At 37.0% G+C, this 11,718-nt stretch overlaps 3 protein-coding genes across 7 annotated transcripts in view; 1 reads left to right on the top strand and 2 right to left on the bottom strand.

The window, feature by feature from the left end:
• The window catches only part of LOC134824393 (kinesin-II 95 kDa subunit-like), an 86,953-nt gene that overhangs the window by 36,224 nt on the left and 39,011 nt on the right, over positions 1-11,718 (bottom strand). The window lies entirely within an intron of this gene.
• Positions 1-11,718, bottom strand: part of LOC134824397 (prefoldin subunit 2-like) — a 42,579-nt gene that overhangs the window by 24,780 nt on the left and 6,081 nt on the right. The window lies entirely within an intron of this gene.
• On the top strand, positions 669-8,856 carry LOC134824394 (WD repeat-containing protein 20-like). 4 transcript variants are annotated; one of them, XM_063836297.1, is made up of 15 exons: positions 669-769; positions 1,002-1,106; positions 2,083-2,200; positions 2,378-2,460; positions 3,468-3,567; positions 3,949-4,021; positions 4,255-4,376; positions 5,144-5,286; positions 5,445-5,516; positions 5,789-5,938; positions 6,329-6,419; positions 6,589-6,740; positions 7,160-7,278; positions 7,377-7,447; positions 7,760-8,856. In XM_063836297.1, the coding sequence occupies exons 3-15, from the start codon at positions 2,084-2,086 to the stop codon at positions 7,904-7,906; spliced, it is 1,440 nt and encodes a 479-aa protein (XP_063692367.1). In that variant the 5' UTR covers positions 669-769; positions 1,002-1,106; position 2,083; the 3' UTR covers positions 7,907-8,856. The 4 variants fall into 4 exon arrangements, with proteins under 4 accessions (XP_063692367.1, XP_063692364.1, XP_063692365.1 ...); XM_063836294.1 differs by having other exon boundaries at positions 675-769; positions 992-1,106; positions 5,126-5,286; XM_063836295.1 differs by having other exon boundaries at positions 675-769; positions 992-1,106.

Genomic DNA, 11,718 nt, shown 5'->3' on the forward strand with positions numbered 1-11,718 from the left:
GCGACCATGTCCTGACGTGTAATTTTAGCTGCTATGGGGGATTGGGGATGAGATGGGATTTATTCTGGAAGATGTAGAAAATTTTCCACATAACAGTGATCTTTATAGGCCCACAGAAAATCTGGTGTGTTAAGAATTGAAATATTGTTACCACACAAGCAACCCCTAATTACTGCCGGGATTTAACGAGTTACCCAAGTGCTGGAGAGACGCTAATTACTGTGCACATCTGTTAATCATTTGGCCTAGTGGTTAGAGCATCCGCCTTCTGCGCACAATGTTCAGGGTTCGAATCCCAGTGTCACCTAGTCTAGGGAGTAGCTAAGGATCCATTGGATCTATGCGATCTCCTCGGTCGACTCAGCCGATTGGTAGGAAACTTAATTGAGGGTTAAATGAGGAGGGGTACCTGTTAAAAGTTCAGGAAACTTCCTAAGCTCCTAAGATACCCCTTTAGCACATACTGTAAACATAGTACTATTAACTATTAACTATAGTTTAGATATTTTTTTATAAACATTAATATTTTAGATCTAATTAATTTTCTGAAAAGTCAAAAATGATTTTCCCCAGAGGTAGGCAAAGCATCCACATGCTATCCTCTCGTGGGCCACACAGGCCCAGCCTCTCTTTAAAAAAACTTTTACTTTAAAAAAAATGTTTTTAATAGCTAGCGGATGTGAGGAGAAAGATTCAAAGCTGCAACATGTGAACGTAGTGACATGTGACCCGCCGGACTTACCACGAAACAGAGATGTTGTGATGACAGGTTAGTTGGCAGTGAAAGTGAAAGTGAAAGTGAAAGTTGTATATGAATTACATTATGGTTAGCATTGCAAGAAACTACTGCATTTGGATTGAATGCCGGTTTTGCACCTCTTATAATAATATTTCATAGAACAATATTTTAAAATCAAATATGTGCGTGAAGTGAAATTTTAAGTGAAAGTGAAAGTGAAACATTTATCAAAAAAGTGCCCTCTTCATTCAGGGCCGTGCAGCAATGGGAGTGACTTCATCAAGGAGCACTTTCGAACGAGCGAGGGAATCTACAAGTTGGTCCACAATGTGGGTTTCTACACTGCACTGGGACTCAAGCATCCAAAGTAATTAAATAATCAGTTGATTAATTAGTTAATTGATTAATTAGTTAAAGTAGCGATTTAAAATCAGTAGGATTAATGATTTAGTCTAGCATTATCAATGCGAACTGTGAAGCTGCTTTCACAGTGCACTTATGGTTTCATTAGAATGACTAGTGAGCTAGTGTAACCCGTGCCCACGGCCGGGATTTTCGTAGTTAAAACGGTGTGAAAGTATGAACTCGCTCAATCCAAACACACCGCAATTCAATTCTAAATGCCCCTCACGTATCTAATTATAATAGTAATACTTGATAGGCAATCTAGACTCTTGAGGTCCCCTGCCAAATTACCTAATTATATAGCAAATCTAGATAGATGGCCTAGTGGTAAAGTGGTTAGAGCATCCGCCTTCTACGCAGAAGGTCCAGGGTTCGATTCCCAATGTTACCTAGTCTAAGGAGTAGCTAAGGATCCATTGGATCTATGCAATCTCCTCGATCGACTCAGCCGAATGATAGGATACTTGATTTAGGGTTAAATGAGGAGGGGTACCTGTTAAAAGTTCAGGAAACTTCCTAAGATACCCCTTTAGCACATACTGTAAACATAGTACTATACTACTATTACTATTACTATTACCATTACTATTATGAGGGGAGAGAGGGAGAGAGAGAGAGCGAGAGTGGGAGAGTACACACACACACACACACACACACACACACACTTTAGTATCACATTTGGGTCACAAACTTATCAATTAAACCACTTACCACCGGCCGATTTAAAAAACCTTTATCATTTGGCTTCGTCAGAGTTTTCTCGTCACTATACCGAAAAAATCAGCCCCGTAACTCTTACCGTTTTCTTGATTAAGCCGTTCGAAAATTTCCAGACACACAGACAGACAGACAGACAAACAGACAAACAGACAGACAGACATACACACATCTTGAGATTATTAGTATTGATAACATATTTATTGTACGTCTCTCCTCAGAATGCCACTGCCGAAGGTCACGTTGTTCACAATAAAGGACCAGTTTGGTAGTCGAGAGAAGATTGTCTACAATCTCACCAAAGATTTGTACTTGCTCAATGCATCGGATCTTCTGCAAGTTAGTTCAACCTTTCACGTGACTTTCTCACGGCTCTCTGATTGGTGTTTTTACATCACTTGATAGAATACGACTTTCTGATTGGTCTTGTCATATCACGTGACAGAGATACAGCTCTCTGTTTGGTCTTGTCATATCACGTGACAGAGATACAGCTCTCTGATTGCTTGATTTCAGTTGGATACAGAGAGGAGTGTGCAGGGCAAGCACACGTTTAAAGATAAATGTCCGACTTGTCACGACGTTAACCTTCTCACTAGGTGAGTGATCGGTAATAGGCATTAAAATGGCTTCATATTTGGTACACTAAGTAGTTTCTGAGAGCACGGTCAGAGATAGACTTACTTGATCGCAGTTTGTACTCTTAGTGGCGCTCAATTATATATAGCATAGCCTAAATTAATTAAGTTATCGTATAAAGAAAGTAAAATCAATGGTGCGTTTGATGAACCCCTACCTTCATTAATATTGTATTAGATTGTTTATAGTGATAAATTTGTTGAATAAATTGAGTTTTAGGTGCCACTTAAACTCTTTTTTAAGTGCGACCTCATACTTAAAACGCTGTTTAAGTATGACCTAAAGGTTGGTGTATACGGTACGGGCCTTAGTCGCTACTCTATCCTGTAAGCGCACTAAATTTATTGCTCTCTTGATAGAGTCACGTGACTAAGACATCACGAGCAGAACCACTATGAAATGCATCAGTAGTGTTACAGCAAATTGATACAAACGATAATCGTCTGAGAGCTGCAATTAGTTAAAGATCATCTCCGCTAATTGTAAACGGTTAATCTGGTATACTTACACTGAGTAGTAGTGAGGAGTTATTATTAGAACATTTCACCATATCTATTTAAATGTGTGGGTATTACAACTTTACAATCTCTGAAGCCCCAGACTTTCTCAGAACATATAACTATAAGTATCATATAATATCTTTCTCATAAAAACCATACTTCATAAAATTCTTATGTACATGTTCATGAGTCGCTTTAGATGGCTTAAACTGAATCTTTGGATTCTGAGTTCTTTTTGGCTATAAAGCGATGTTTAAATTTCTAGTTATTATTATTATTATTATTAAAAAACTTCACTTTTATAGGACTTGTTAGACTGGACTTATACATTTAGATTTTGTCAAATTCATAATCCCTAAACTAAAGATAGTCTGATTAAAGTATTTACCCTCTTGCTAGAGGTGTATAAAAACATAAATAGTGATCGTAATGCTGTTTAATTGTGTTGTTTTATTACTCTGTTTCAGGTCGAAAGATAGTGTTCATTTATTGGTGGGAACTACTGACGGTCAAGTTCATCTTATCAATCCTTTAAAATGGGAGTTTATTAAAATATATAACGAAAACGTAAGTATTTAGATTGATTTCTTTTCTCAATAGCAAAATGGACATTGCGGATTAAAATTGTTAAGACTGGTATTTAAAAGTTATACTGATTTACATTTTCCAAGAATTTAGTGTATCGTTCTTAAAAGAGACCAAATTATACCCAAAAGCGAATCCCAGTAAGCTGCATTCCTGACAATTTTCAATAATATTTGTGCTTCTAAAATTTTCTGAAGTCATTTTGCATGATCATTTAACAGCATAATTACGTAATAAACTTGAATATGTTTCTTGCTCTCTACTACTGTTTCTTAGATTTCAGTATTTTCGCTGCTCAGGAATGTGATAATTACACTAATTATTGTAGAATAATGTTTAAAATGATGATAATTATGTTTTCAGTATGCGATAGAAAATGGAGAAAGCTCAGTCACTTGTGTTAAGTGGATACCGGGATCAGAAACTCAGTTCATAGGTATTTATGGAATGCACACATTTTCATCAGAAATCCTTAGAATAGATCCACAATGTATTAATGTATTACTTTTCTGGACATATTTCTATTTACACGCATATTTAGTGTATCCCTATTCTCTTATTCCACTAATAAATTGCAAATCACATGATCCGGATTTTACGAACCATTTATATGATATACCCTAATAAATAAACATCGCTTCCGGATTTCTCATCTTTATAATTTTTCAGCTTCCTTTTCTAGCGGTAACATGTACATTTTCAACACGACCTACTGTACTAAAACGCCGATGAACGAACCTGCTATCTCATTTACTCTCTCCAAGCAGGGAGATAGTTACAATATTCTCGTGGTGAGTCCTTTCACTTTCACTTTCACTTCCAAAAACTATTTGATTAGTTACATTTAGTTTTACCGCTCATTTAAGCTCCTAATTCTAAGATTTGATCAGCAATTCTATTCGCTTGAGAACGGTAATTCACATAACTGTAAAATTTAATCGATGGAAGTTCATTAAAATTTACCATGTCCCTAAACGAGTCGTTAAATTTCGAAATTTTCGAAAAGTACCGCGTTGCACGTGGGTGTAGGAACAGAACTGTAATATGAGCTAACTACTAGCAAATATCCTGTTGCAACATATGGAGAACATCTAGTGTTGTTGGTTTGGTTAACGGTCGCGCGCACGAGTTGGTTTTTCCTTCGTAATGCGTCGTTCACGATAAATTATATGGTTTAAGACTGGGGGTACATAATATTTAAAGTCACTATTGTGACGGTACATTAGAACTAGACAGAAACAAAGTGTGAAGGGCCTGAACGGAACCCCTCGGTTTCAGTTCCTTGTTTAACACTGCCGTACAGCAAGGACATTCGCACCCCACCACTGTTATACTACCTTCATCAACCATGCCCCTCTGCTATTGAAACTGTATCATTTTGGCAGCTTCAACTAATTACTCTTATTTACCCTTTTTTGCTCTCATCTTTTTTAGCGATTTGACATGCGTTTAGTGCGCCTTATAAGTTAAAGTCCCAAATATGGTAGGAAAGATCTACTTATCAGTATAATACACTATTCTATTTGCTCTTTTACCTTAGTACGGTTTCCCTACTCAGCATCGTGGTAAAAGTAGAACGAAGGAGATTGTAAAGTGGGAACTGAAGTGTGGGCAGATCAACGAGTTTTCTTTTTCTCCGGATACAAAACATCTGGCAGTCGTTTCTCAAGATGGCTTTCTTAGGGTCTTTGACTTTACTTCGTGAGTTATTAGTTTGCTGATTCTCATATCAATAAGAGTGCACTGAGTAATGTGCATGTTACATTTTAACACAAAATCTAAAAATTCACTCTTAAATTGTTAACTCAGTTAAGAGACTTAATAAGCTATTTTTGGGAATCTAACTATAATTGTTTCAGGGAGGATTTGGTGTCAGCTATGAGGAGTTATTTTGGTGGATTATTGTGCGTTTGCTGGAGTCCTGATGGAAGGTATGCTGTTACATTGCTCGATTATCGTTTCAACTCCAATCACACAGTTTGGAAATTTGCTAGAATGCACTTTGTCAGTTGTCACAGGAAATAAATTTGCAATTTGCTCGTCAAATCCACTAACCGATATCTTATGAAGCTCTTTTAGCCAGAAATTATATTGGGCATATCCTGTCCAAACCCAGGATGCACTACATGAATAATTCGTTGTAACTTTGTTTGAAAAGCATTAATATCACTGAAATGCCCCTTATTAAACGCTGTAACGTCAGGTATATAGTGACGGGTGGAGAAGATGACCTAGTTACGGTATGGTCACTGCAAGATCACAAGATTACTGCAAGGGGTGAGGGGCACAAGTCTTGGGTCACTATGGTCACCTTTGATCCTTATAATTCGAAAGGAATAGCTTCGAACGGCAGGTAACGATGAGATTCTCTTTCACTTTAATTTTCAATTATACACTGTTGTTTGTACCGCTATTGACCTTTGTGAGTTTGACGCTTACAATTGTAAGGGTATAGCTTCGAACGGTAACTTACACTAAGATCTTTTAAACTAAACTAGTAAACTGAGATTAAATTACTAGTGAGGAAGGGTATGACGTGAATTTTAGCTTGAAAAACTGTAAAAATAATGACATTCCGCTTCCTCCTTTGAATTCTCTATGACCTCCTTAGTGCACGAATTTTAAAATTGAATTTTAATCTTTAGAACTTCCCCTCTAGTTGTCCTTAACTTTCCCTTTTTGTCCTGCCTACTATTTATTGTACTTTATTAACTTCCCCTGGTAACGGTGTATACTGTTGCAGGCCACTAGAAGAAGATAATGCAGAATTACCAGTCTACAGGTTCGGTAGTGTGGGTCAGGATGCTCACATATTCTTCTGGGATCTTTGCGAGGTCAGTCTTATTTGTTCTTTCTACCAAAGCTCTACCTGGGTTTGTCTTATTGACAAAGTGAAACTCTCAGGATCATACTTAGTATTGGTCAAAAAATCTTGAACCATATTTATTTTGACACGTTTAAAAGTGATTTAATTAATTAATTAATTAATTAATTCTCTTTCAGGATTCGTTAGAACCAGTGTCGACGTGGCGAACAAAATCTGACACTCCAAGCGAAACAGAGTGCGACAAGAAACGTCCCGTTGATAAATCAGCTAACAATTCTAACAACATCTCCAACTCCTCCTACTCCTCTTTTACTCTACCTCTGAAAGGGTGTGTGCTTTGTATATATATATTTTACTCTACCTCTGAAAGGGTGTGTGCTTTGTATATTTAAGACTTTTGTGGTATTTTTTGGGACTGCTGGTACCAAAATCATCATTCTAGTTTGTAAGTAGACTTAAGGTGTAAACTTTCTTCGTTGGTGTTCTCTTGCGTCTTATTGTATTCTAGAAACAGTTGCTGAAGACTAAATTGAGACTTCAATAGGGTCCATTCAAATCGTTAGTTTGGAAGTAAATTGGTTTAGGATTTTAGCTGGATTAGAATATATTCCATTATATCTCCAATTATATCTCCACTTTCAAGTCGTCTAACAGGGGCTTACTATTAAAGTAAACAAACATGTATCACCTCCTGATCCTCGCCAGAATCCACATTTATTATATCTCCACTTTCACTTTCACTTTCAGGTCGCCTAACAAGAAAAGTAACAAAGTATCCGACGCAGCTAACACGCTACCTCACCGAAACAAATTTAGTAAACTACGAAGTTTCGTCCGACACTCTCATAGTGATACACATTTATCAGGTCAGTTACTTTCACTTTCGTTATAACTTGTTATCTTACTTTCACTTTACTTTACTGTCGTATTGCTTTCACTCTGCTAATAAAGTATTTGTTTTCAGATTCCCAACTTCTGCGAAATATACAATGTTACACGATATTAGACAGTGTTAAGGTTCCACGCTTATACGAGGTAGGTTTCGTCTACAATTTAATTAATTAATTAATTAATTAATTAATTTAATTTGGTAACCTCGCATTTTAGTTATCACTCTTTAGACCTGACGTAAGATTATTACACACTGTTTTGTTGGAGTAGTATTTAATTTAACGGGTGATACTCACAAAATATTTGTTCCAAATATGTCCAAGACCGTAGACGAGTCCAACTCTGCGCGCGTCTTGGTATGTTATACTTATAAACATACAATATTTAATTGACTAAAAATTAAATATTTAATTTACGATAAATTTTAATAAAATATTTAATAAATGGCTTGTTCAGGTACCAAGGATAGATCCACTAGTCAGTAAAAGAGTATCCTCTGAGAGACTGACTTGCATTGTATTCACTAAAGACCATGTTCTTCTCTCTTGCAATGAGGGCAATATATACGTGTGGTCCAGGCCTACCAACGCCATCACCAGTTGACGACCCTTTAATTGGACCATTAGCTAATTAATTGGTCAATTTGTTAATCATTTAAATGATTGGTTGAGTTAATAAAAACTATAACTGATTTAGCAGATTATGTGGAATAAATAGCTGCACCGTTTGAGTGTTACAATCACGTGATACAATCACGTGATATTCATGTATAGCACGTGTACAATCACGTGATATTCATGTATATCACGTGTACAATCACGTGATATTCATGTATATCACGTGTACAATCACGTGATATTCATGTATATCACGTGTACAATCACGTGATATTCATTTTTGGATTGTAATGGATTAGATCTGAGTAATTATGAAGACATCAGTTTAGTTCATATAATTAATCAATCTTTTGAGGCTGAAAGAAATAAGTTCCATAACTATTCAAAATGTCCGTTGTTGACTTTAACTTTATTGCTGGATATTTCGAGTGTTTCGGTATAAAATGGAATGTTGAAGAAAATAAAATTTATAAAAGATGTTACGGTTTTTAAAAGGGAGGGAAAAGTTGTTCTATTACGCTACACTATGATAACATTCTCATCTGATAAAATAGTAATAGTTGTACTATAATATGCCAGTACTTTACGGCTACGCGTGACGAAATATTGAATTGTGCCTAACATTAAACCATTTTTATTAGTTTATTTCATGGTATAATTCCGGGAATTGTTTTTATCTGCGAGTTTTATCAAAAGGCAGCTTTTTCATCTTGAATCTTAGACGGAAAATTACCTGTTTACCAATTTAACATTAACGTTTTGTTTAAGAACTTTAAAGTTCAAGAGTTTCCTGTACTTGTGTCTTGCACCCTTTTAAATATGTACTTACGTTGGATCAAACTACCGTAGTAATATTATCAGTATATTCTGAACGAATTGTGTGATGGGCAGTTATTGATATTTTGGTATTTTCGTTAAAAGCTGAAAACCATGCAACGCCTGTGTCGTTATTGTCCTCCATTTTAAACCATTATTAAATTTGACCAAAACCCATGTCCTACTGAAGCGGAAAGCCTAATTATAGGGGGGTGGTCTATATTGCGAAAGAGCAGAATTTTGTCATCACCGCAGGTCCATCGGGCCACCTCATATATCCAAACCCGATTACTTATTCCCTACGATCTTTTTGCCTTCGGCAAGAGTAGGGGAAAAATCGAAAATTTGCACACGTGGGGACACGCCCAAATTGATTTAAAATAGCTGAAATCACTGAATGCTGAAAATTGTTATTTTCACGATTTTTATCAACTTTGGAGTCCCTGTTGTCATCCCAGTTCTTTTTAAAATCTTCTAAAAATTTGCACGCTTATCAAACTATATATGAAATACCACTATGCAAAAATTTATGGTGATTCAATATTGTATGCGCACGCAACGTCTGCTCAAAGTTTGCACGTGCGAAAGGTGAGAATTTTGCTCATTCGTGATTTCGAATATATTCTGCTTTCCCACGATATTTGAATGGCATTATATATGAATTTAATGCCAACTTGAATGAGTAAAAAGTGCCATATTCAGTCTGTTATCGACAAATATGCATACCTAAAACAAGGAAACGTTTTCAAAGGTAAAATTTCGAAATCGTTGAAATTGCCTCCTTATTAATGAAGTTTCGACTGTGTAAATTATCCTGACATTATAATCAAAAAAAGATGATATTTGACCAAAACTCATAATCATGGGTCGCTCGCTTTTCCCATTCTATAAGCTTTATTCATTATTACAATTCGTAAGCCGTGAATGAATGGGAAAAGCGAGCGACCGATTTCATTCTCGGTATCAATTTGCATTTGCGGGCGGTTCCTCAAATTAATATCATTTTTCTTTTGTTTGGAAAAGAGAGACACTGGCAGCGGTTCACTCTACCCATGATTATATTATATTATGGGTTTTGGTCAAACATATATGTATATACTTCACGACAATCTGTTGTAAAACAGGGGTTCCAGAATTAACCCATTTCCCGATACACCTGAAACTTGAAAATTTTTTACAATTACAGTGGTCAACGTTTAGAGACGCCCTGCAAAATTTAGGATCTCTAACTTAATTTTAACATGGTTTTAAGGCACCAGAATATGGCGATCTTGGGTTTTTACCTAATTTCGTATAACATGCTGGCCCGTATTTTGCGCAAATTTCTTCTTAAAAACCTCCACATAACTATTTTTTATTCCTGTCATCTTTAACATTGAATTAGTATGTTTTGAACTTAAATATACCTGCTGAACTACTTTCGATGATGCTTAATGCCTGATAAATAATAAAGTTGTATAATAGTTAAGGCCAGGGGTAAATAGTAAAGGGGGTAAAAAGTATTGTGAATATAATTGATAATGGCAACGGTAATGCTTGCCAGCATTGTGGTACTAGAAATATAAAACTTCACCTATATGCTATAATCACCTAGCTTGCTAGTCTATTGGGCTCTTACTGATTCGCCATTCGCTCGCCCAAAAATTTCACGTGACTTTGGTTTTTATGGTTTTGCAGCCGTACAAAACGGTTTTACATAAACCCTAATCCTAAGACCCTAATCATAACCCCGAAGCTAACCATAACCCTTACCACAACCCTAACCCTAACTCGGGCCCTAAACAATCGAATTCGTATTTTACTAGCCTGTCACGTGACCAAAACGGTTTTTTGCCCATAACTCTCCAGGAAGCATTTTAACCCTACGTCATGGGGGATGATTCGGAATCAGCGTCTTAAAATACACCGATCTAGATCACTTTCATGCCCAAAGGGCCTTTTCACAAGAATTTTCTTAAAATTTGGGCGAGCGATTTAGTAGGAGCGAGTCTATTGCCCGGCTTGTAGCGCGATGCACTACTGGGTCGCGCGCGCATCAAATAATGCTTCTCTTCGGTAGATCGGCGAGATGCACCACTGTGCCTCACCGAGCTGCGAAGGATTGACATCGTGAATCAATTGCCCGGCCCGTTATATTGTATATATTCTCCCGTACAAAAGAAGCCCGAAAAGAGCGCCGCGCATTGGGATTAGATCGGCGTGCCAGGTAACCTTGTCATACTCATTGCTCTATCCAGAGCCCTTGCGCTTGCAGTAGCGCGCGCCCGCAGTGGCTCGAAAGCACATGGTGATGGTTAGGTGAAACCTTGTCATACGCGGAGTGCGCGGCTCCCCCTGTATCGTAGAAACTCTACCATAGTGAAACGACCGTGGGGTCACGACGTGATACAACGGTAACCCCGTCCCTTATACTAATACTATGATAGAAATGTACATGAAGCACTTTCTTTTTTGATATTTTAGCTAAGTTGTTTTATATTTATAAATTTTATAATATGCACCGTTTGTTGCTCTAACCAGAGCCCTCTCGCTTGCAGTAGCGCGCGACCGCCGGAGGCGGCAAAGAGGGCTCTATCCATGGCCACAAACTGGCACCACAAATCGTGGTGCCAGATTTCCTCCCATATTTCTGATGCCGCGCGGGACGTGTCAGTCATTTTTAGTCATGTCCGTGGATTGTGATTGTAATATCGGAAAACAATATTTTCTCATTGGATTTGATTTTTGTAGAGAGCTAATATACCTTCTTTGATCATGCACTCCATTTAACAAATTTTGCTTGTTTCTTTATCTGTTGCAATCATTCGGTTGATCATTCGGCGGATGATCCAAAGGGCCGGGACATATTTTAATGTTAAATTCTCAATAACCAGCAGACTTGTTACCAGTTACCTTGCTACACTTTTGTCATTTGCAATTGGACTTTAGATTTATTTTCTCATTGGATTAGATTTTTGTAGGGAGCTAATATACCCTTTTTTG

The sequence above is a fragment of the Bolinopsis microptera genome, chromosome 12 (genome assembly GCF_026151205.1).
Source record: "Bolinopsis microptera isolate Bmic1 chromosome 12, MBARI_Bmic_1.0, whole genome shotgun sequence".
Taxonomy (NCBI): Eukaryota; Metazoa; Ctenophora; class Tentaculata; order Lobata; family Bolinopsidae; genus Bolinopsis; species Bolinopsis microptera.

Excerpts from the sequence above, each read along its gene's own strand:
- LOC134824394 (XM_063836294.1), top strand. Across the intron at positions 3,568-3,948 it reads TTAAAATATATAACGAAAAC|TATGCGATAGAAAATGGAGA; the intron begins GTAAGTATTTAG and ends TTATGTTTTCAG. Across the intron at positions 5,287-5,444 it reads AGGGTCTTTGACTTTACTTC|GGAGGATTTGGTGTCAGCTA; the intron begins GTGAGTTATTAG and ends TAATTGTTTCAG.